The following is a 26,111-nucleotide window of genomic DNA, read 5'->3' on the forward strand; positions in this document are numbered from 1 at the left end:
AGACGGCGGTGGGTTTGAAAACGATTTGCCGGGAGTCCGGTGTTCTCACAGGCTCTAATGAGCCTTGAACCCCGGCTAACTATCGAGCTGGTGAGACGTGTGTTACCCACTAGCTCGATAGCTAGTGGGTAACACAAGTCTCCGAAAACGTCAGAGCGCTTTTGAAAATATGTGGTGTCTTGATAAACTGAGCAGATATTTGAGGTTTACACAGCTACATTCTCGCCTGAAAATATGTTAAACTTTATTTTGTGACCCAAAAAGAATAATAAGAGTAATATTAAAACTAACTAGCTGCCGCCATTGTTGACTACTGCGCTGGGCCGCGCTATGAATTCTGGGACACAGCTTCTTCTTCTTCGGGGTTTAACGGCAGCTGGCATCCTTGTACATGCAGTGCTGCCATCTTCTGTTTCAGTCCGTTATTACACTCTTAAATTCTACTACTTATTCCTGCGTCTTTTGGGATCTTACAAAGCTTCAAACGACGCGTCGACTATTAAATCAGTCATCGACGATTTTAATAGTCGACGTAATCGTGACTAGTTGACTAATCGTGGCAGCCCTAATATTAACAGACATTTATTGCGACCTATCAGGAATGCTAAGGTGTGTGGAAGTGTCACAGTAAGATGTGTGTTGTATTTTGTTTTTCTTATTTTATTATGGCTCTTTTTATTTACCTTTAGGATGCTAATGAAAGTTTGGAATTGTGACATGTTCAGAATATATCATTTTTCTTTCTCTCATGATACGAATCCTACTATCAGAGAATTTGATAAAATGCTGTATTTTTCAAAAAAGAAGAAGAAGAAGAAGAAGAAATTAGCAAGACAGTGTACTCCAACCCTTAAATAACTAGCCAAAACATTTTGGCCATAAATGAACGACATTTGGATGTGTCTGATACAGGCAAAATGGGAAGGTGTAAAGACATTATTTACTTCGATATACATTTTGTTTTGGGCTTATCCAGATTATATTCTCATTGATTATGGAAAGCCTAGATGGAAAAAAGGGAAATGAAAAGCAGTGGTTGCAATTCAATCTGGCAGCTTCAGGATTCAGGGAATGGCATCACATGCCAGCAATGTAAAATCCTGATCAAAGGAAGTGGTAAATACCATGAAGAAAACCTGTGTTATCAGCATATCTATAGAGTTACTCACATCTTCTTTATAACAGCTGGTTCAGACTAACACACCCTCTATGAATGCCAACTCTTGCAGGGCATCCACACAGGATGGAAATCCTATTATTATGTGAAGACTGTCTTTATTGTTATTGCATGGTCATTTCCTCTGTGGAAACCCTTTAAATGTGTTGCACTAAAAAAAAAAACATGTGGAAATACAGAATAGTGGTAGATTTGATGTAATTGTTTACTGCTATATAGGATGCAGTAATTAATGAAATATGTTGTGATATCTGGATTATATTCCATTGTCTCAGAAGGACCAGAGGCAACACTTCCAGTATTAATTAAAAAAAAAAAAAAAGCAAGGAAACTAACCTATTACTAGTAAGTATCCTGTAGGAAGAGAGGACCAGCTTACCTGTTCCGTGTAGATCATTTGGAGAGTTTATAGAATTAATGAAGCCTCTCATAGTCACAAATTGTCACCTATCCAATATTGTACAGGAATTTATATCCTGCATTATTACTATAGAATTTCCTTTGTCTCAAACAGTCGTAAGAGTCGAGCACTGTCATTCCTCTAGTACTTTTTAAAAAGAAACATTTTAAACCAAACCGGGCTGAAGTTAGTTACAGTTAGTCCTATGTTGTTTAGTTCAAGGCACTTTTTTGCTGCTAACAGGATGTATGTCTTCCTTATTTCAGTCTACTTCTGGTGGCAGGAGGCACTGTGCTGAAGATTTGTGACTTTGGAACAGCATGTGACATTCAGACACACATGACCAACAACAAAGGAAGTGCAGCATGGATGGCCCCAGAAGTATTTGAAGGCAAATATGAGTAGCATTACAGCTGTTTGAAATGTTTTCCTATTTTTTGACCAAGAAAAACTGAGATGTGTTTTTCTAATTACCTCAGCCTCATCATCTTTGTCATGTTTCATCTAATTGGAGATGGGTCCTGCTATTATTATTATTATTATTATTATTATTATTATTATTATTATTATTATTATACATATTATACTATATATTACTTCCACCATACTCTTATTTATTGATAGTAGCTGCCGAACCAGTGACAGTGAGACGATGAATGGAGTCATGCTGTACTGGCTTTTCTTCTGTAAACGCAGAATTTTTGTTCTTACACAACCAAGAGCCTAATGTAAGTCTACATTAAGAGACTTATTAGAGGATGTCACAGGGAAAGATGAATTACTCCTAGTCATTGCCTTGTTTTTGGATGCATGTTACAAGACTCCAGTGCAATTAAACAACCCGCTTTTGCCCCCTCAGTGAACCCTTCACAACTAATTTGCATCAGTGTGGAATGTTATCAGAAAAACCCAGCGCAGCAAGTTTGAAATAGGTGTATGATGTGCACTTTAATTCTTCAATAACAGGCTCCATAATTAAGCAACACAGGAGCCATTCCTTGGTGAAAATGGCTCCCTTATTTTCATCCTCCTCCCCACTGAAAGCAAGAGAAAAGCTGCTGCCTTTGCCAGGCACATTCCTCGCTCTCTTGTCAAATGTTCCGCAGAGAATTTCCTTTATCAGTCAGTGATGTCAGACTGAGCCTTTTCCGCTCTTTGAAAAGGACCTAAGTGTTGCTGTGGGTTTCTTTATACTTACAGGCAGCAATTACAGCGAGAAGTGTGATGTGTTCAGCTGGGGAATCATTCTTTGGGAGGTGATCACCCGCAGGAAGCCCTTCGATGAAATCGGAGGGCCAGCTTTTCGCATTATGTGGGCTGTGCACAATGGTGAGTCACTCTTCCTGTCTGACTGTGTGTGTCTGTGTGTTTGTTTGTGGTGGGTGATGCAGAGGTCACATCCAGCTGTCGGCCACTAAGAGTGCTCAGGCATGCATGCTAGAAATAAAGATGTTGGCAGAGGGGGTAAAAGACATGTTGACCTTTTCAGCTCTCCTTGCAGTTTATTGCATCCTGGATGCAGCACTACTGATTCAAGAAATGGGAGGCAGTAATATATAATATTTATTTCTCTTGTGTTGTGTGATGCAGATATGTCTTTCCCTGTAACTGCGTGTGACCAGTTATTTCTTTTTATTGCATTCAGGCACAAGACCACCTTTAATCAAGAATTTGCCCAAGCCCATTGAAAGCCTAATGACTCGCTGTTGGTCCAAAGACCCCTCTCAGCGGCCTTCCATGGAAGAGATAGTGAAGATCATGACTCATCTAATGAAGGTATTCTGCCTTGTGTATATGGCTTTTATTAAATTGAAGTAAATGAATCAAAAAACTGCAGTCTCCGGGGGTCTCATCAGTTTGTTAAAATTAGGGATGTACACCTCTAGCTGACAGCAATGTTTAATCATTGCTGTCCTTGCTTGTCGGCACCAGAAAAAGTAGCTGGTCGAATATATTCTAAACATATTAGTTTATTAATGGCAGTTACCAGTCCAGAGATGTTATGACTAGGGATGGGTATCGTTTAGGTTTTATCCGATACCGGTGCCAAACCGGTACTTTTGAAACGGTGCCGGTGCTTAAAGAATGTAAAACACAAACTTTGTCCAAAAACCTCTCATGTTTATCTGTTTTTTTGTAAAAAGACAACAATGTTAGCCTTTTCTGCAGCTATAGGTCATATATGGTATCACTCTTGGCTGGAAGCAGTGCTTAAACAATGGAAAAAACACAAACTTTGTCCAAAAACCTCTCATGTTTAACTGTTTTCCAATTTTTCTTTGGTCATTTTAGCCTTTTTGGCCAGGGTGAAGGGAGTATCTGCCATCAAACAAGAAGACAGCCGCATGTAACTACGACGGTGTTTTCTAGTTTACCTTACATGCATTAATGTACAATTACACACGAACAACATTAAGCTACTCACGCAGAGAAGAACGGCTGCTGCTGCCATCATCATCCGTCATCATTTCTGCTACACTGGCAGGGCTAGGGGCCAGGACTCTCCTCTTCGGGTTCTTGGGGGATGTTGATAACTCCGGGTCCGATAACAGGCACCACACACGTAGTAGGTACGGTGCATTTCTCGGCTTAAAAAAAAACGGTATGCGTCGCCAGGTGTTTCATCAGATTCAAGGTGTTACCTCCTTTGCACAGTATCACCTTAAAGCACTTGTTGCAGGCTGCTGAGTTTGCATCTTTTGCTGTGAAGTACAGCCAGACTTTTGACCGCTTCGCCTTGGGCATTTTTAATCTGTAGCTCTGCTCTAAAAGAACCTACGTACCTGGGCCCACCTACCATCCTTGGAAACATAAAATGATTGGCTAGAATCTGAAGTGTATCACAGCTCAGGGAAAAAAAGCACCGAAATGTGCGCTGCTTTTCGGTCTGGTTACTACCGTTTATGTCAGAACCGGTGCCATAATGGCACCAGATACCGGTACCCATCCCTAGTTATGACACCACTATCTATCTCTCCGGTCAAGGGGGAAGTAAACAGGCGACGAGTATTAAATGGTGAAGTTGTGCAGATTTTTTTGCTTTTTCAAAAAAAAATTGAGCAGCTGTATTTTTGCTGTTCAAAATTAATAATTTCATTAAAACCATGCAACCAAATTTTGCACCAGGGTGTGGACTCTAGCATGAAAGAAAACAGTTTAGTCTGTTTTGCATTTGGGCTGATATATACACCATTTGTGAAAGAATGGGACACTCTCAGGAGCTCGGTGTATTCCAATATGGTATCGCGATAGGGTTCCAAGTGTGCAACAAAAATGTCCTTGCTACTAAATATTCCACAGTCAACTGTTAGTGGTATCATAACAAAGTGGAAGCGATTAGGAATAAACCTTGTGGAAATTCTTCCTAAAGGAGTTGAAGCTGTTATAGCTACAGGAGTAGGGCTGCACGATATTAGGAAAACCTGCGATGTGTGATAACTGTGATCAATATTGCGATAACGATGTGACTTGCGATAAAATAAATAGCAAAAAAAAAAAATGAATACATAATTTCCGTTTTACTGCAACAGTTTTATTTAAAGAAAGCTGCTGTATGAGCAGTGTAACAACAAAGTGCACTTTAACATTGAAACATTACCCCCATTAAAAACAAATTCTGAAAGACATCCTTCCCGGTCTCTATCATTAGTTTTAAATAAACATAACTTAAATTATACTGCAAATGATCTCAATGCAGTTGTTCATCATTTTACCACTCACCAAGTAGTTATGATGTAAGTCAAAACTGGAGAGGTAACTTTACTGCAGTGCTTGCGTAGTTTTCAGCTTGGCTCAGTTCAAACATGACGGTCTTGCGGCATGTTTCGTACATTTGTGGAATGGCGACATGGGAAATGTAGTTTCGTGAGGGGATGCGGTATCTCCGGTCCACTTTATGTATTAGACTGGTGAAGCCCTCTCTAACTGTATTTATAGGCATCACGTCTTTAGCCAAAAAATGTGTAATGGCCTCTGTTATTTCTTTATACCGCTTCGACGTTTTCTCATAAGGAGTTCCACTTGAAAAATCTGATACAGAGACTGCTGTTGGATTGCTGTGCTCTTTGTCTTAACATTAGCAACCTTTGTTTGGCTAGCCCTATCTTTCTGGAACTCTTCAAACAGTTCTCTGTGGTTGTATTGAAGATGATGGTGGAGATTAGTCGTGTTTCCTCTGGTGGTTGCCACGAGTGTTCAGGAAGTTTTGCAGAGTACCTGTTTTTTGGGAACGTCGTCTTTATCAAATCCAAAGTACCTCCAATTAAGCGAGGTACTATTTTTTTTTTGTTTTTTTGTTTTGTTTTTTTTAGCCACGAGTTCAGTCAGTAGCATTCTCGTCATGTGTCTCGCTCTCAGCCATTACAACTCTGACTCGTTGCTGCAGTGTTGTTCACTCCCCACCTCTAATCCATGTGATTGGTTAATGCTGTGAAGGGCTCTATTCGACTGATCAAATGTGTAAAGGGGTTTCTTTTATTGGTAAATTCTTTAAAGCACGTGTGTAAACATTTTAAGGTACCCAATTATCGCCGTTTACACCGTCTTTTGCGATGGGCCCATCGCACAGGCTGATATCGCGATCACAATAAATTTTCGATTTATTGTGCAGGCCTATAAAGGGGCAGGCCAACATCATATTAAACGCTATGAATTAAGAATGGGACGTTTATATATGTGTGAACTAAGCCTGGGCAATATGAGGAAAATCTAATGTCACAATTTATTTTTTTTTGATTATATCACGATACACAATATATATCACGATATGTTTAAATAACCTCCAAAAAACAAAAATTGTTTTCAACCATATAGTGCCTAAATTTGCACTGGTATGCTCATTCAATATTTATTTTTCTGCTTTGAATACAAGAAATCTGAATGAATTAAAATGTTTTATTTAAACCATTTTTTTTAACCATCAGTTGCACGCAGAGGTTTTTGACCAATGAGAATACTGTCACAGTAGGTGGTCAACACTAGACCTTTAAAAAGCAAACAAAAGATCATAACGAAAAAGGACATCGAGTAATAATAAAACAATTGAAATTGTTCTTTTGTGCTTATAATATATAAAAATAGTAAAATTAAAATGTGATGACCCCAAATTACAGAAAAAAATGTCTAGACGGTGACTATAAAAACGATTGACAAAGAATCAGGTATCACAGCTGTTTTATTTAACATTTTCTTTGGTGTGTGGGAAGATGTTGACATGCAGAGTTTAAAACATTCTTCATTTTGCAGTGGATGACTTTTCGGCTGTTGGAATACATTTGTGCTACTGCTTCCGTTTGCGGCAATAGTTTTACGGCACATTTTAACCATTTAACACCATTTTAACAGTCTTACATAGAAAAACTAAAAAAAAAACGATACATCAAGTATATTCAATATATCACCCACCCCTAGTGTAAAAGCAGATGAGTGGAGGTAGGATTTTGTAATTGATACCAAACGTGTATACTAAGAGGTTTGAGGGGTAGCACTGGTGGCCAACAGTATTTTTGAACATTGATGTAATTATGCAAATTATAGATAGTCTTGTGTATTATTTTATAACACTTCTAAAATACATCATTCATATGTTTGAAAAACCATGATACTATTCTAAACAAACCACATCTTTATTCATATATACTGTGCTATATAGTGTCAGAACTATAGAAAATGAAGGTCACTCAGCAGTAGACCAACCCTATCTCTTTTCTGCAAGGTAAAAGTGGCTTTGTGTCAGTGATCTCTGGTAGATTCATTCTTAGTGTTCTCTTAGTGTTTGAGGTTGTAACATTAAGCCAAATATAGCTTAAACTTTCCATATATTATTTATTATATATATTACATATATATACATAATACATATATTATATCTCAAAATATCACCAAGTCCTACTCTCCTGAATTAATTATACTAATAGGATTTTTTTCATTCATAGTAAGCCTGAGTTGAGAACTCCCAACATTATGTGTTGTTTTCATTTTTTTTGCAGTACTTCCCAGGGTCTGATGAACCCCTTCAGTATCCATACCAGTATTCAGATGAGGGACAGAGCAACTCTGCAACTAGTACAGGTACATCTCATGTTAAGGTCGTGTGAAGATGACGTTCTAGATTATGTTTAAATAATTATAGTTCCTCTTACTGCTGCTAATCGCTTTTCTTTACAGGAAAACTATTATGTGCGTCGTTAACTTACTTCTTCTACCACATAGGATTTTTTCCTTTGTTAATTCAAACTGTTTTCTCTGCCTGCACAAATACCATGGATGTTCACAAAGGTGTACCATGAGCGGCATGTTGTTGACCAGCACAGCAACTCCAGTGTATCCTGGTATCTATACAGTTGCCCAGTACTGAGCTCAAGGTCACATGTGTTTTAGAAGTTCTCAGAATAATATACCTTCAAAAGAAAGCAGCCTTGGCTTAAGTTTGTGGGCAAATGATTGCAGTAAAATTCAGGCCAGTACACATAACATTAGCAGCTGGATTAACATTAGCATGAAGCAGTAAGATAGATGTTCCTAAGTACATAAGTAGTGGAGTACACCAAAACATCCTCAAAAGCCAGACATCATTCCGCGATCCAAGAAAATTCAGGAACAAATGACAAACTAAATAAAGCCATATCTAATTCAATTCAATTCAACTCAAATTCTTTGTTGTCCCAAAAGGGAAATTAGTTTAGCAACAGGATCAAAGTAAACACAGCAATAATATAAAATGACAATAATAGTAATAGAAAAGCTCTGGGACTCCAGAAAGCCACAGTGAAAGCCACAAATGGGGAAAACATGTAAGAGTGGTGAACCTTCCCAGGAGTGGCCACATGACCAAAATTACCCCAAAAGTGCAGTGACGACTCATCCAAGAGGTCCCAAAAGACCCCAGAAGAACATCAGAAGAACTGTATGCCTCAGTTAAGGCCGGTATTCATGACTCCACCAGAAGAAAGAGACGACAAAAGGAACATAAAGGCTCTTCTCAGTTTTGCTGGAGAACATCTTGATGATCCCCAAGACTTTTGGGAAAATCCTCTGTGGACTCATGAGACAAAAGTGTGTGTCCCCTTGCATCTTGCATTACTTTAACACAGCATTTCAGAAAAGGAACATCATACCAACAGTAAAATATGGTGGTAGTAGTATGATGGTGTGGAGCTGTTTTGTTGACTTGCTATGGTAAATGGAACCATGAATTCTGCTGTCTACCAAATCATCCTTGAAGGAGAATGTCCAGCCATCAAGCCGAAGTTCACTTGGGTTCTGCAGCAGGACAATGATCCGAAACACACCAGCAAGTCCACCTCTGAATGATATAAGAAAAACCAAATGAAGACTTTGGAGTGGCCTAGTCAAAGTTTTGAACTGAATTTGATTGCCATTCTGTGGTATGACCTTAAAAAGCCGGTTCATGCTCAAACTCTCCAGTGAGGCTGAATTACAACAATTCTACAAAGATGAGTGGGCCAAGATTTCTCCACAGCGCTGTAAAAGACTCATTGCCAGTCATCACAAATGCTTCAGTGCAGTTGAGGGTGCAGTGACAGTAACACTGAACAGAGTACACAGAAGTGTGGCATTTTTGTGAATTTATAGGACCAGCACTGAATCAGTGTGGCATACAGTCAGGTCCATAAATATTGGGACATCGACACAATTCTAACAAATGAAACAAACAAGATGTGCTTTAACTGCAGACTGTCAGCTTTTATTAGAGGGTTATTACATCAAAATCAGGTGTAGGAATTACAACAGTTTGCATATGTGCCTCCCACTTGTTAAGGAACCAAAAGCAATGGGACAATTGGCTTCTTGGCTGTTCCATGGCCAGGTGTGTGATATCCCCTCATTATCCCAATTGCAATGAGCAGATAAAAGGTCCAGAGTTCATTTCAAGTGTGCTATTTGCATTTGGAATCTGTTGCTGTCAACTGCCAAGATGAGATCCAAAGAGCTGTCACTATCAGTGAAGCAAGCCATCATTAGGCTGAAAAAACAAAACAAACCCATCAGAAAGATAGCAAAAGCATTAGGCGTGTCCAAAACAACTGTTTGAAACATTCTCATAAAGAAGGAACGCACCGGTGAGCTCAGCAACACCAAAAGACCCAGAAGACCACAGAAAACAACTGTGGTGGATGACCGAAGAATCCTTACCCTGGTGAAGAAAACACCCTTCTCAACAGTTGGCCAGATCAAAAACACTCTCCAGGAGGTAGGTGTATGTGTGTCAAAGTCAACAATCAAGAGAAGATTCCACCGGTGTGAATACAGAGGGTTCACCACAAGATGTAAACCATTGGTGAGCCCCAAAAACAGGAAGGCCAGATTAGAGTTTGCCAAACGACATCTAAAAAACACCTTCACAGTTCTGGAACAACATCCTATGGACAGATGAGACCAAGATCAACTTGTACCAGAGTGATGGGAAGAGAAGAGTATGGAGAAGGAAAGGAACTGCTCATGATCCTAAGCATACCACCTCATCAGTGAAGCATGGTGGTGGAACTGTCATGGCGTGGGCATGTATGGCTGCCAGTGGAACTGGTTCTCTTGTATTCATTGATGATGTGACTGCTGAGAAAAGCAGCACGATGAATTCTGAAGTGTTTCGGGCAATAATATCTGCTCATATTCAGCAAATGCTTCAGAACTCATTGGACGGCGCTTCACAGTGCAGATTGACATTGACCCAAAGCATACTGCAAAAGCAACCAAAGAGTTTTTGAATGGAAAGAAGTGGACTGTTTTGCAATGGCCAAGTCAATCACCTGAACTGAATCAGATTGAGCATGCATTTCACTTGCTGGAGACAAGACTGAGGGGAAAATGCCCCAAGAACAAGCAGGAACTGAAGATGGTTGCAGTAGAGGCCTGGCAGAGCATCACCAGGGATGAAACCCAGCGTCTGGTAATGTCTATGTGTTCCAGACTTCCGGCTGTGATTGACTGCAAAGGATTTGCAACCAAGAATTAAAAAGTGAAAGTTTGATTTGTGGTTCTTATTCTGTCCCATTACTTTTGGTCCCTTAACAAGTGGGAGGCACATATGCAAACTGTTGTTATTCCTACACCATTCACCTGATTTGGATGTAAATACCCTCTAATAAAAGCGGACAGTCTGCAGTTAAAGCACATCTTGTTCATTTCATTTGGAATCCATTGGGGTGGTGTATAGAGCCAAAAATGTTAGAATTGTGTCGATGTCCCAATATTTATGGACCTGACTGTAAGTACACGTGAGCCTCCCACCTCTCCCAGGAGCCACAGATGCTCTGCCCCCACCCAACTCCTCCATAGAGATGGCCGTGGCAAGACGATTCAAATACAGCCTCAACTCAAATGAGACAACCACCTAAATTTAAGCATATAACTAAGCAGAGGAAAATACATTGTAGTAATATTATCAGTCTATTTCAGATTTCTATATTTGTCTGTTCTTTATTTTCATTATTTGATTTTTTTTCAGTGTTTTGAAAACTCAAAGACAACAAAAATCCACAAAGTTAATGTAAAGATGCAATACCGGTGAAAGTGTATATTTAAAAAAAAATTGAAACTGTCCCTGTGCCAGTATAAATTTGAGCAGATAGCCCTTATGCCAAAAATTTACTGCAGTCTTGTTCTTGATCGCTCCTTTCCTGTCTGCTTTGCTGTCCTGTTATTAAAACTGATAAATAAATTTAACTTCTGTCCTGTCCTGTGTCTATTGAAATGACAGGTTCATATGTAGACTACACTGGTAACAGCACAAGCTACAGAAGTGATGCGAACATGGAGCACAGTGATTCTCAAGGGAGCAATGACACTATTAAGATTACGCCTCAGTTCGCACCTCATTTCAAGCCAAAGGTAAGACCATATTAAAAAGGGACGTTTTTACTGTACATGTAATGATTTATCTTTTTTTTTTTTGTCTTCTGTTGACAACTCTGCTGGTTTCTGTGTTGTGGTGTTTTTTTAACATAGTTTTTACATAGTTTGGATTCAACATAATGCATATGTCAATGAACAATGAAACAAACATAAAGGTCCTTAAAGGGCAATTTTTTATATTAGCTGTTATATTGACTGGTAAAAATATGTATATCCCAGGTTTGCAGAACACTGAAAACCCAGAGTCAGCCATGAAGTTGCACTGATAAGCACTTAATCCTCCTTTGTAATACAGTCTTCTGTGGTTCAGTAAAAGTTTCGTGTTTGTCTTTCAGGGAGACACATTAAGGAATGTGTCTCTTTCCAGAGGGGGCAGCGTTGAGAGTCTGTCAGCACGAACACAGTGCCTGTCTTCTTCTGACAGCAAAAGAATGAGTGCTGACCTGTCAGAGTTGGAGCCCAAGATGCAGTTTGCACCTGCAGGTAATGCCAGACAAAACTTGGCACAAATCAATACATCAAATACATTTAAAAAAAAAAAAAAAAAGAAAAAAAGGACAAGCTTAACAAAGCATATTGGCCTGATCATGCCATTACTTCAAATAAAAAAAAAAAAAAAAAAAAAATTAAAAAAAAAAAAAAAAGGGAGTGCATGCAGTATTAATATTGAGGCAGTCTTTGCTGGTCCAGACTGGAAGCTTCTTTCTTGGCACCTAGGTCGCCCTTTTATGTGATTTCATCACTTTGAATTGAAGATTGATTCCTCATTAAAAGTGTCAATATGTCTCTGAAGATAGGGCCTCTCGAAACCAGCTGTCGCTAATCTCCTTTCAGCAGATGTACTCGTGCTGTCATAGAGAAACTAAATCAAGAACTCCTCTGGTGTAGTTTCAATTTCAATGTGAATGTCTGTCAGTTTTCTTTCTTGTTTGTTTATTTGTTTGTTTGTTTGTTTGTTTTAAATGTTGTTCACAATTAAATATAGCTTCAGTGGTTGGGGTTTCTAACATTTAATTATTGAAAACTCTGTTCTCAGATCACCTTGTTGAACTTTTCCAAAAAGCAAAATGCCTGCTCTTGTCTGTGCTGAGGAACATAGTGCATTCTCTGCTGACTGTCTATGCAGTACTGATCCACAGCTCCTGGAATGAATGGTGCATGTTTCCTCTGCATGCACACGTATGTTCTGCATGTGTATGGCCCACCTTTGCAGTCCAGCTGTGGGCATGCTTGTCCTATATGCAGCTATATGTGTATATGTGTTTTTGCAGCAAACCCCCCGTATAAGCGAGGCCACCGTAAAACTGCATCATTTGGAACCATACTGGATGTCCCCAAGATCGTCGTTACAGGTATCACTGGACTACTGGTCTTTCCGGTGACACGGTGGAACTGGCTTGAATGAGCCTGTGGGTTACTGTCATCAGACATGGCTTTCTTTTGTGTGTCACTCCATATGATCCCCTCAAGAATGCAGATAATGTTCATAACATTTAAATTTTCTTCGAATTTGCGCTCTGATTTAAAAACACAAACCAAAAATTTAAAATAAAAAAAAACACAGAAGTCCTTGAAGCTGATTTTGGAGTCACATACATCATAGCTGTGTCATGTCCTGTTTTCTGTTTTTTCTTTGTTTGTTTTTAGTAAAATATTGAAGTTTTCTCATCTGTTATCAACACATTTGTTGGAGCTGTGTGCATATTTGTCCACTAAAAGCAAGTGGCTGTTAATCACTACATTATAGTCAGTATGTTGACATAGATGAGATAACTTTCCTAAGTCCTGGCCCTCTCCTGTCTCTTATATCCCTGGCTTGGCTGCAGCAAATCACGAGTAGCAGTAGTAAATTAGTGCATTTGAGCTTGTCTTTGACTTTCATGCTTAGAGGACATTGAGAAAGCATGGCTATTTTTTTTTTCCCATTTCTCACTCACTTTCCATCCATCCACATCCACTTTGAAAAAAGTCATTTTGATTAATTTCCCTCACAGTGAGGGTCAGAGCTATTATTATAAGTTGAGATATGGATCAAAGGGAATGGGGACAGCTCTGCCTGTCAGAAATACTTCTATTTTGAAGATATATGAGAGACATTGAGTAAGTGTTTCATTTAATCAAGTGGTGCAGGGAGTCAGCATGGAATTGTTATAGATGGTAAGGCACGCACCTTTGCATCTGCAAACCTGTACAAGGAAAAAAATAACCAATTTATGTAATGAGTGTCAGTAAAATGTGGTCTGATCTTCATCAAGTCACTTTTCCATGATCCCTCCAGATCACCGCTGACTCACCACCAAACCAATCACGTTGGTGGTGAGCAGTGTTGGGTAAGTTACTTTAAAATAGTAACTTAGTTACATTACTAGTTACTTCTCTCAAAAGTAACTCAGTTACTTCAAGTTACTCGTTACTTTCAAAGTAACTAGTTACTAGGGAAAGTAACTTTGGTTTTACTCAGAATTCTCTTGTTAATGTGTTGCTTCCATAACTTTGCCAGTCTTCTAGCTTGCTTACTTGCCACAAGTGCACTGTGCCACCTACCAATAGAAAGGAAAAGATAGTGTGCATATTTCCACGAGAGAAATCCCACGCCTGGACCGTCATTGACTGCTGCCATGATTCTAGCCTACGTCACAGCGTCATGTGCGCCTTTTACATCCAACACATAAACTGCAGTTGTGGTGCTTTCGATTGTACTCAGAACTTGGAAATTCTGCCTTCTGAATAGGAAGATGTAGGTAACACCAGACTGCAGATGAGCTGCATACATGGCTGGACTGGGACAGAAAATTGGCCCGGGCATTTTGACTAGAGACTGGCCCACCATTATAGGAAAAATCATAAAGCCTTTGAATGAAAATAAACACTGTTTTGACAGTGATGTACACTGTTTTGATGGTATATATGCATCAATCTATCAATTGTTTGTTGTAAGATTCAGATAATTATTTTTTAAAAGCTAGACATTTTAAATGAGAATAAGAAAGAAAAGTATTTCTTTGTGACCACCTCTCCCTGTTAATGCCCTACCTGGCCCCCCTGGCAAAACTTTGCTAGATCCGCACCTGCACAGTTACCAGCTGTCAGCTACCTAAAAAAGGATCCTGGGGTTATTTGTCTCTCAGAAACAGTTCATAACTTCCCTTCAACTCATTCCTGTCACCTAAAAGTTAAACCTGTTTCTCCATCACCTGTTGAGCTCTGATGATTCAGTAAGGACATCTCCTGGTTTCATCTTCATGTTTCCCTCTCACCAGATAACCAAACCGACATCATGACCAGCAGCTTTTTTGCAGCTGTGGCTCCAGCAAACATCAGCTGATACTAGAAATTAATATTAAATACATTCTAACAACAGCTGATCAAGCTTAAACGTGCTGCTGTTGTTTAGCGCGACATCTGCTGGTTTCCTCTTTCGGCGCAAAGTGGGCGATAAACAAACAAGAGAGCCGATCAGCTGATCATTGATCAGTTTTCATGATTGAAGTAGAAACGGGAGAGGGAGGGGGGAGAATGAAAGAAGAAGAGGCAGCTGTGCAGCAAAGACACAGAATAACTCCAGCTTTGTGCCTTTTTCATTGTAGCTGAATTACGGGACAAACTGTTCCTTTTCACCTCAATACGAAACGCGTAATATTTTCTCTGAATACCAGACGGGACGGTTGGCAACTCTAATAACTTATGAACAAAATAAAGTTCAACATCATTAACTTCATAGCACCCACCCAGCTGTATAGAAACTCCGTCATGCTAGCTAGTACGCAGTACGGAAAAAGTCAGAATAACGAAAATAAACTCCACCTAAACTTGGTTTATATCTGACCCAGATAGACTGCAGGTCATAACTTCTTACCTGAAGTTCAGTTCACACTTGGACCGGCGGCCGCCTCGGGTCTCTTTTCCTTCTGCGTCCCCTTTCTCTCATCCACCTGCTGGCCTCCACCACTTGCTAATGTTACTGAATCTGTGGAAGCTCCGCGACAGCCACCACACGAAATAACGAGTAACGACCCTATCTAAATCCCAGTAACGACTAACGCGTTCCTGATTTTGGCATAATAACTAGTTACCGTGCTCGTTACCACAATAATAACGTAGTTACTGTAACGCGTTACTTAATAACGCGTTAGTCCCAACACTGGTGGTGAGTGAGCGACCCGACCGTGGGGTGTGCTTTGATCTGTGAAACGTTACATGTGTAACACTGTCTATGTGACTACATTTAAGAAGTAAGTGCTTAAAATATTTGAAAAATGTTTAGTGTCATCTTGTCAGTACAGAACATGACATCATCAGGTTGGTTGTTTGCAGTCAATAGGTTTATATTAGTTTATGTTATCTAACTAGTAATAGAACCAATAACTCTAAAACTAAAAATCAGTCTTAATAGGATCACTTTTCATGGATGTAAATTAGAAATTTGGGGAATGTCCTGACTATAGAAGAATCCTTTTGCCATGTGGGTGGTGTTAAAGTTGATATCGCTTATTTTATTTATTTATTTATTTGTTTGTTTTAGGCGTCAGTTAATTGTGAATCACACAGGCCTAGAGATCAGTCAAATCCACCAAAATAAGTCTGCACTGGTCGTGACTTGCGACCAGTTGCAAATGGTTGCTGTGAGACTCATTGCTATAGAGCCATCCACGCAGACCTAAAGACTTCATTGACCACTGACCCCCGTGACCTGTTTGGCAGGCGATTGCTGGATGTTGCGGCCAGTCTTTCATGTGATATTAGTTGCAAAGATGTATACAGTGCTACACCAAAAACTTCCTGGGGATTTCTTTGGTAACTAGCAGGTCGCCAACAGTTTGCATAGAAGATGCTGACCAGTCTGCAAACTACTTGCCAAGCAGTTGTGCGTTATAATGTGTTGGTTGCAACATGTCATTGCTGTTTGGTGAAAAGTTTATGCAAAATGTCACATTTTTAATCGTTAATTGCATTGTTTGCCATAACTTTGATTACAAGTATTGCTTTTTTCAGTGCATTATGAATGTATTATTATTTAGAGGCCCTGTCACACTGTCCTAGAGATTAGATAACAAACACCAGCAACCGCAATTTTAACAGGAGGACATTTTATCTTAGACTGTCCCAGTTCCCATTTAACAATGCCATTTCAGAGATTGTGACCATATATAATACAGATTAATGGTATGTTGGTAAAATGTCAAAAGTCTGATGTCTTGAATAATATTTAGCATTTTTGGGAGTCCTAAAAAGTTTAATTCCATTCAAAGCTTAGTTGATTTTGGTGTGAAGCCCAGAGGGACCTGCCTGCTAATAAAATATCATTTTAGGTTAGTACCTGTGGCTAATTGTCATGTTGTTGCTCCAACTGTCAACTCTTAGCTTCAGAGTGACTGTTATTCCTAAAGACAGATATGTAAATTATTAGTGCTGTTATGAGGAGTGGTAGTAGTATTACTCCATGTACTATTGATTGCACTCATGTTTTGGTGCTAGTTTGTGACTCTGTGTAACATGTAGGGATGGGTATCGTTTAGGTTTTATCCGATACCAGTACCAAACCGGTACTTTTGAAACGGTGCCAGTGCTTAAACGGTGCTCGAACTGGTGATTAAAGAATGGAGAACACAAAATTGGTCCAAAAACCTCTCATGTTTAGCTGTTTTTTTTTTTTGTAAAAAGATAACAATGTTAGCCTTTTATGCAACTATAGGGGATTTATGGTATCACTCTTGTCTGGAAGCAGTGCTTAAACAATGGAAAAAAAACACAAACTGTCCAAAAACCTCTCATGTTTAGCTGTTTTCCACTTTTTCTTTGGTCATTTTAGCTTTTTTTGGCCAGGGTGAAGGGAGTATCTGCCATCAAACAAGAAGACAGCCGCATGTAACTACGATGGTGTTTGCTAGTTCACCTTACATGCATTAATTTAATAACGTGGTTAGCCTACTCAACGTAAATTACACACGAACAACATTAAGCTACTCACGCAGAGAAGAACGGCTGCTGCTGCCGTCATCATCTGTCATCATTTCTGCTACACTGGCAGGGCTAGGGGCCAGGACTCTCCTCTTCGGGTTTTTGGGGGATGTTGCTAACTCCGGGTCCGATAACAGGCAACCCACCCGCAGTAGATGTGCTCGGTGTGAGGTCTCGCAGTAAGCTATCAAATACGGCGCATTTTTCAGCTTTTAACAAAATGCTGTACGTCGCCAGGTGTTTCATCAGATTCGAGGAGTTGCCTCCTTTGCACAGTATCACCTTAAAGCACTTGTTGCAGGCTGCTGAGTTTGCATCTTTTGCTGTGAAGTACAGCCAGACTTTGACCCTTCGCCTTGGGCATTTTTAATCTGCAGCTCTGCTCTAAAAGAACGTACATACCTGGGCCCGCCTACTACGCTTGCAAAGGTAAAATGATTGGCTGGAATCCAAAGTGTGTGACATCTCAGGGAAAAAAAAGCACCGAAATAAAGCACCTAAATGTGCGCTGCTTTTCGGTCTGGTTACTACCGTTTATGTCAGGCACCGGATACCGGTACCCATCCCTAGTAACATGTGTGGAGAAAACACTGGAATTCTTTCAGAACTTGAAATTGTACGCAACTGAAGAGTCTTGTAGTTCCTGCAAGGTGATCGAGCTGATGTTCTGATTGCACCTAATGTCATCCTGGCATAGTGTTAACCTGAACAGCAGATGAATTGCTGATTACTAGAATGAGTACTGTGACATTTTGTGTTTTTGTCTGAGCCGCCCCCAACAACCTTTTTTGTATTTTTGTCTGGAGTGGTGGTTTGTGTGTATGCTGTGTTCTCTGTCAATGGCGGTTACTTATAGCCCCGCTGTTTTTGTTCTCGTCTACCCATCCCTGAGTCTGATTCTGCTGCAGGTGTCTTTATGTTAAAACAGAGTTTTTCCTTCGCACTGTTGCCAAGTGCTTGCTAGGGGGATTGTTACAGGGAGTTGGGTGATTGTTTGGGTTTCTTTCTAATATTGTTGGGTCTTTACATTTCAATATTGTGAACCTTGAACAATTGGCACAACATAACCAATCCATTCAATTCTATTTATGTTCCCGCCACACCACAACTCATGATGGTTAAGTAAGTGCAACTGTTACAGTATGGCTCTGTGGGTCTGGATCCCCGTCAAGCCACAAGCAAACACAGGGATTAGTCCCCCAGTACCACTATCCATAGTACTTGAGGTCTCACTCTTTCTCTTGTCTGTCCTTTACCCTTTTCACAGCCACATGTGAGTCTCAGAGACGTCGGTCTGTACAGGATCTGCCAGGCATCGGCACAGAATCCAGCCAGGTAAGACATATGCAGAGGACCTGTGAGGTTTTAGCTTTTTGATGATTAGTGACTTTAGGGATTGAGCGTTTAAAGAGATCTAACTTAAATCACATTTTTTTAGTTTGAAAGATAACAGTTAGCTTTTCTAGTTTCACGCTCTTTATGGTGTGCCCAGAATTATAGCTTCACTGTTCAGTCCTTAGCAGTTCAACAAAACCATATTCACAGATCACGTCACAGCATAATGCGATTGTCTACTATACCATTAAAGTATCAATGCATTAGATTCATTAGTAAACTTAAAACCTGCACAATCAGAGTGCACGGTACTTTTGTGTCAAGCTTAAAGCATAACAGCCACATTGTGGGACACAAATGTGACAGAAATGCTTAAAGTGGCTGTTAAATGGTGCGCTCATTATTCTTCACTATTGCTGCTAACAAAACACTGTGGAGCATCTTCAAAGACATGACATTACTAAAAATGTCTCCATGTTGTCTACAATGAGTGCACTATTTTGCTCATATTTTGGTCCAGATGTCATTTTCTCACTCTGAGACTTGGAAGGTGTGACTGACTTTTTGGCTTCTTTTGTGTCCTTTGCAGGGGAGTAGGAACAGCAGTCGATCTTCCAGTCCGAGTGTGAGAATGATGCCGCCTGACAAGACAAGTGGCAGGGGCTATTTCTCCCCCGATGACCCCACAGGTAATGACAACTGCACAAATTCCACTACAGTCAACTACTGTTTACTACATTGGGTAGTGCCACCCAATGTACAGCCACAGTTGAGAAGGGAATCACTGTTGAAAAGTTTTTGTAAGCTATTTGTTTGAAATTATGAGCAACAGTACAGAAATTATTATATAATTATTGTAAGTATTAGGTCTCAGACTGCCACATTGGGAAAGTATTATTAGGAGTGAACATATGAGTCATATCATGTGCAGTAACAGCTGGGAACTCCTGGCATTTCAGTTTCTGATGAAAACTGCTAATTGGTAATCCTCAAAAAGCTCTCCTCTTCCAAATCCATGACAGTCTAAGTGAATTGAAACAAATCCTTTCTGGACCATATCAAAAAAGTTTAGTTGCGAACAACTTCTTGTCAGCTGTTCCCACTGAGGTATCCATGTCAAATGTCAGACTGAAAAATTGTACCCCTCAGTGATTTATTACACATCTATTAAACACAATGACTATGCCACCATCAATATCACTGTGGCCAAACTTTATAACTCATTCAGGCTACCTTTATAAATGTTAATGATTTTTCTGTTTTTTGGCCAAAGATGTGTTTAGGACGTGTGTTGCTAATTTCTGACATTTCTGTTTCTATGAAGCCCCAAAACAGCCTGTTATATCTCTTTCTCCCCTCAGATACAAATGGCTCAGACAACTCCATTCCCATGGCTTATCTCACCCTAGACCATCAGCTGCAGGTACACCATCCTATCAGGCACTTGCACACAATGCACTGATGTGTAAATAATAGGGGTGCAACGATACACAAAATTCACGGTTCGGTTCGATACTTTGGTGTCACGGTTCGATATTTTTTCGATACAAAAAAAGTGGTCATGCCTTTTTAATTTGTCATTTATTAAAATTATAAATATATATTTTAACTCAAAAGTACAGTTTTTAAATGTAATGTTGCTGAAACAACAAAATAATAAAAAAAAAAATCTGATCGAGAAATCACTCATCTTTGGAAAAGAGAGTTTATTACAGAGAAATGGCTCTTTCCAAAATAAAAGCTATACTATACGCTTCTTTTGGGCTATATTCTCAGCAGCATATTAAACATATCAGGTCCCCATAAGGAGAATCATGTGCTAACGGCTGTCTAAATGACTCGGGTAGTTTGTAGTATGCGTGCTTGTTGTTTTTGTCTGCTTCCACTTGTCTTTGCACTAGGATGATGTCGGCGTAAATGTGCAGTCATATTCGTTGTGTTCCCACTAGTGCTGTCAGCATTAATCTCGTTAAAATGACATTAACGCCATAACGCGGCAAATCTCCGTTAACGAGTTACCGCGGATCGCCCCGTGTGTGGGGCTGGACGGCGTCAACACGTTAACGAGCTAACTGCGCTAACGCACTAGTTCCCAACAATGTAATTGAGCATTGCGTGGCACATCTGACATACTGTTTTACTTTTGTCCATGACGCGCTTACCTTCAGGGTCATACTTCACATGAAGACCAAAATAGTTCCAAACGCCAGATCTGAATGAGGGTGGGGGAGGTTCAATTTCGGCTAGCGTTGAGGCAGTTGCCATGTTGCAACGAGCTTAACATCTGTCTCGCTAGCTTGCGCTGAGCTCAGTGGATCTACGCTCGACAGTGCAGCCTAGGCGGAGTAGTTGAATGCAGATACACTGAGCTCTCAACACAGACAGATCGTCAGAAGAAAAGTTGATAAAATAAATTAAAAATTTTGTATTGTTCGATACATATGCGTACCGAACCGAAAGCACTGTATCGAACGGTTCAATATCGATACGAGTATTGCTGCACCCCTAGTAAATAACCCTTCCTTCCCACTGTCACCAAAAGTGCTTGCTCATAGTGGGTCATATGAATGTTGGGTTTTTCTCTGTATGTATTATTGTAGGGTATTCCTTACAATATAAAGCGCCCTGAGGCGACTGTTGTTGTGATTTGGCCCTGTGTAAATAAAATTGAATTGAATTGAATTTTGCTTTGTAATGTAAATGCTGTATTGAATCTGATGCGGCTCAGCTGCACTGGTATCAATTCAAGTTCATTGAGTTTCATTTTTAGAGTGCCAAATCACAACAACAGTTGCCTCGAGGCACTTAGCTATGAGGCGACTGAGGCCATGGGACATCAGCCATCTCATTATTATTATTATTTGTAGAATCCCAGTAGAGCACTACGATCTTCCAATCAGATGCTCCTAGCACAACCTAGGTGTCGACTGAAGTCCAGAGGTGACCGGGCCTTTGCAACCGTGGCACCTAGACTCTGGAATAACCTCCCTGTTCATATTCGGACCGCCGAGTCTATCCAGTCTTTTAAATCCTGTCTTAAAACCCATCTTTTTACTTTGGCTTTTGATTCTAACTAGTTGGCTGTTATCTGGCTTGTTGTATAGTCACCTATTGTTTCCTGCCCTGTTTTCTTACTGTTTTGTTTTAATTGCCTCGTGCTTTTACTGACTGTGAAACACTATTGTCAACTTTGTTGTTTTTAATATGTGCTATATAAATAAATTTTGATTAGATTAGATTATTATTATTATCCCTGAGGACATGATGCTCTGTAAACAGAGTAATGTAAATTTAAATACGCACTAGCTGATACTAATGCCTGAGCAGAATATTTTTAAACAGCGTCCATTTTCATTTCCAGCCCCTTGCTCCCTGTCCCAACTCCAAAGAGTCCATGGCTGTTTTTGAGCAACACTGCAAGATGGCCCAAGAATACCTGAAAGTGCAAACTGAGATTGCCTTGCTAATCCAAAGGAAGTAAGTGTAGTGACTAAAGTCAAGTGTTGCTTAATTATTTTTCTTAAATTCACTTTCATTCAAAGACCTCACATAAACCCCAGTGGAAGATGCTTATTCATTGTGTCTTGACTGCCAAATCTCACAGCTGTAATGTGTGAATGTTTAAAATTTTAATTGCATAAAAGCTATCAAAGCTGCATGCATAATCTCATAACATAATGTTGAAAATGACATGTCTAAAAACGCAGCCCCCCCTGACTATCTGCACAGGAAGGAGCTCATTGCTGAACTGGACCAAGATGAAAAGGACCAGCAGAACACGTCCCGTCTGGTGCAGGAGCACAAAAAGCTGCTGGAGGAGAATAAGAGTCTGTCCACATACTACCAGAAGTGTAAAAAACAGCTGGAGCTGATCCGGGTTCAGCAACAGAAGAGACAGGGCACGTCATGATGAGACACAAACTCTGCCACTCCCCCTCCTCACCCCCCCTCGTCACCTCCACCCTCCTGCGCTCCTCAACATTGCACTCCAACACTACCCGTCATCTGCTCTGCACATACACTGCTCCCAGTCCAGCTTTGGAAAGAGACCTCTATTCTACTGTCTGCTGCATGTTGCATTGTAGACCCAACAGGAAGACCTTTGTCTCCTGTACATACATTTGCACATCCTCACAGTGTCTTCTGTGAGCGCAGACCAAACAATCACTGGTCCTCCATTCAGATGAGCCCAGACACTGCCGCTGCCGCCACTGCGCTTCAGGACGGAGCGAGGTGGCCGACGTCTATGACCGAGACAACTTGCTGATGAGACGCAGGTTGTGTTTTCTCTGTGTTTGCTCTCAGGGCCTGTGGGCTAACCAGTCAGTGTCTGTTTGCGCTCCTCAGTGGTTAATGGCCACACCATCCTCCTCAGAATGTGAAACTCAAAACAAAGGCTTTGAAGCAGAATGTGCAAAAAAATCTTTCTGCAGTGCGTGCTAGGAATCCCTGTTATCCAAATCATAGCCCCTTTTTAAATTCACCCATTATCTCTACCTTTTTAATTGTGAGCATGAGCCTCTCCATAGACCTCCAGTCAGATGTGTCAGCAGAAGGAAGAGCTTCACATTAAAATACACATTAAAAAGTGGGCTAGCTTTCAGAGTAAACACAAGGAGCTGTGGTATCCCTTCTTATTTGACCTCAGTGTTGTTTTGCGTTTTGTCTTTTCTATTCAGTAGTTCACTTTGTGTCATTTGTTTGCAATAGGACATATTTTATCTGGTCTGTGAATGGCCTAACGGACAAAATAGAGGAGGGTCACCTCCCTATACAGTAGAGGTTGTTTTTAGTTCACATGTTGCCTTAGAAGTTGCCTGCATTTTAAGTGCTTGTGTTATGTGATATTTAGTGGGGATAAAAGTTTTTTTGTTTTTTTTTAAAGATATTTTTGATCTACTGAACATGAATGAAATAATAACGGAAAGAAGAGAGATAGATGTGTATCGTTGAACTGATAATGTAAATGTCTGCCAGCAGCTTTATTTCCAGGACTATGAAATGTACGGTTTTTTTTCTTGGTGTCTCACATCTCGTAAGTATTTTTGCACAGTTGCTATTTAATCAGGTTATATTCAAATTGTATCTCTCATTATACTGGTTCTGGTTTTAAACATCCAAGACTTAACAACATCTTTCTTTTTAAGTCCTCCTCGTGAGATTGAATTATAACACACACACACCTCTTTTTCGAAATGTTTCCTAAGTTATTGGGAAGGGGATGCAGCATATGACATCAAGGAAGGCATTATGAAATAAACAAAATGGTGAAACGATGTGATGTGTGTGTTATTATGGAGGATGAAACTACAGAGACTAAAACCAATAGAATATACTTTTTAAGGCTATACAGTTAGACATTTTAACATGGGGGTCATCTTTCAAGGTGGACACTTTATTCTGATTTTTTTTTATTTTTTATGACAAATCTAACAAATTTAAAAATGTAACAAACCTACATACAGATTCACAAAACACACCCAACCTGTACAATCATGTCCAACATACCCAAGATTCCTTTTTCATTCCTGGCTTCTCTTACTTTAGTAACAGCAGTCCTGCTACAGTAAGAGAGATTTCAACCCAATAAGTCGACTCAGGGTGACATAAAAGGCAGTACTGGCAGCAAGTAGTCCATCTTAAACACAGACAGGTCAGTTGGCTGCTGTCTAAAACTATAATATATGATAAATAATATATGATATCTAAACATAATAATCCAAAGAGGCTATAATGCAAACCAAAAGCTACAACAATGCTGCAGCCACTGAATCGCTAAAATTGGAGGAATGCTGTGTAAATAAAGTCACATAAGTGCTGGGGAGGCAACCTGTCAGCCAACAGACAGTGTCTCATCATTAAAACACAAGGAGCTCAGACTGTGCCTTTTTTTTTTCTTTTTTTTTTTAATCTTCACTTACAGTTTTAGATGTATTTCTTTTGTCAGTAGGGAGAAAGTGTCTGCATGTTAAGACAGACACTCCAGTTAATAGAATAAGCAACAAACTCTAAAGCTTGTATCAAAGAAAATTTATGTTTACTTAGGGAATAATATGTCTTGTTGGTGCAGAGTGGGGAAATATTTCTGCACACTCAAACTAATACATCTATCATTTATTCATGTATCCAGTAAAACAATTCAAATATTCTGTCATTGTAGTTCATAACATGATGAAAAACAAGACATTACAGACATTTTAAACAGCAGAATTTTGAGCCCAAATCTGAATCTCTGCTGCAGTGCCTCCAGGCAGACAGCAGGTGGTACTAAACACACAGTCTTTGTAATGGAGCCACATAGCTGTGGATCTATTCTTCCTCAGATAAAGAACCATACATGCTCTGCCTACTGATTGCCACAATGAGTGTGAATGCCTATTTTCACACGCTACACTATGTCAATTTTGTGCAATGTGCGCTCTTTTGAGTGGAGCTAATTTGGCCACCAAATCTGTCTCACATAAGACGCATCTGGCCATTGACAGTAAGGACACCCCCCCCACCTGCCCCCCCCACCCCAACCAACCACCCCCCTGGCTGCTGGTCTACATTTCAGCTCCAAATTCTGACAAAGGGTTTTTTTTTTTTTGGTGGAGGGGCATTTGTGGGGGTGCTGCTTGTGTTTGAAGTTGAAAGCTAAATAGGGAACAATGACTCACTTTATTGTAGAGAAGTGATGTCATCTTCCTTCTCTTGCCAGGTATTCTCTCTCTCTCTCTCTCTGTGTGTGTGTGTGTGTGTAAGCTACTCCTCACTGAACTGGTAAACACAAGGAAGACAGAAGGTTGTTGCCAGCTTTGTCCAGCTCTCTTTTGTTTCAGAAGGCCATGTAAGGTTTGGCCAGCTGTAGGAAATCCAGTTTGATGGTTTATTTGTGTGTGCAAACAAGGAAGGAAGGCTTCTGTCCACAGGGCTTGTGTGTCGTTGGCTGAATTGTATTTTGTAATTATATGATGTTTTATTTTCACAAGGAAACCTTCATGTCTGCAACTGGTTAGGACTTAAATTTAAAAAATAAAACAGCATGTAGCTGGAAAATAGTTTGTATATTCTTTAGTAACACAACTGATACCAAACCTGAACTCTGGTCACAAACCAATTTTGGTAAAGTTAAGTGCAAAAACATAGCAATATATGTCATCAAACTAAAAAAAAAACAATATTAAAGTAATAAGGCACCTGGCACGTGATTGATTTTGATTCTAGTGCCAGTACATTTAATTTCATTGCACTTGAAAGGACTTTGCTTCAGCTGACATCAACATTTTGTTACCAAAAAGCTGTTCTAGGTCCTTTGTAAGGTTTGACACCCAACCTTAGCTCAGTAGTTTCTACATCTGTTTAACTGTGACCACACAATTATAAAAT

General features: G+C 39.8%; 1 protein-coding gene across 3 annotated transcripts in view; it reads left to right on the forward strand.

Annotated features, from left to right (window-relative positions):
- Positions 1-24,019, forward strand: part of map3k7 (mitogen-activated protein kinase kinase kinase 7) — a 29,362-nt gene extending 5,343 nt beyond the window's left edge. For 2 of the 3 annotated variants that reach the window (XM_084952785.1, XM_084952786.1), the window contains exons 7-18: positions 1,844-1,968; positions 2,778-2,906; positions 3,223-3,353; positions 7,565-7,646; positions 11,296-11,426; positions 11,786-11,933; positions 12,722-12,802; positions 18,676-18,743; positions 19,333-19,432; positions 20,105-20,166; positions 22,105-22,220; positions 22,473-24,019. In XM_084952785.1, the coding sequence (XP_084808911.1) occupies positions 1,844-1,968; positions 2,778-2,906; positions 3,223-3,353; positions 7,565-7,646; positions 11,296-11,426; positions 11,786-11,933; positions 12,722-12,802; positions 18,676-18,743; positions 19,333-19,432; positions 20,105-20,166; positions 22,105-22,220; positions 22,473-22,653 (1,354 nt within the window). In that variant the 3' untranslated portion in view covers positions 22,654-24,019. The remainder of the gene's footprint in view (positions 1-1,843; positions 1,969-2,777; positions 2,907-3,222; positions 3,354-7,564; positions 7,647-11,295; positions 11,427-11,785; positions 11,934-12,721; positions 12,803-18,675; positions 18,744-19,332; positions 19,433-20,104; positions 20,167-22,104; positions 22,221-22,472) is intronic. The other variant, XM_084952787.1, reaches the window with a different exon arrangement.
- The last annotated feature ends 2,092 nt before the right edge of the window (positions 24,020-26,111 follow it).

This window comes from Perissodus microlepis, chromosome 15 (assembly GCF_051167445.1).
Source record: "Perissodus microlepis isolate ML-2025 ecotype Zambia chromosome 15, ASM5116744v1, whole genome shotgun sequence".
Lineage (NCBI taxonomy): Eukaryota > Metazoa > Chordata > Actinopteri > Cichliformes > Cichlidae > Perissodus > Perissodus microlepis.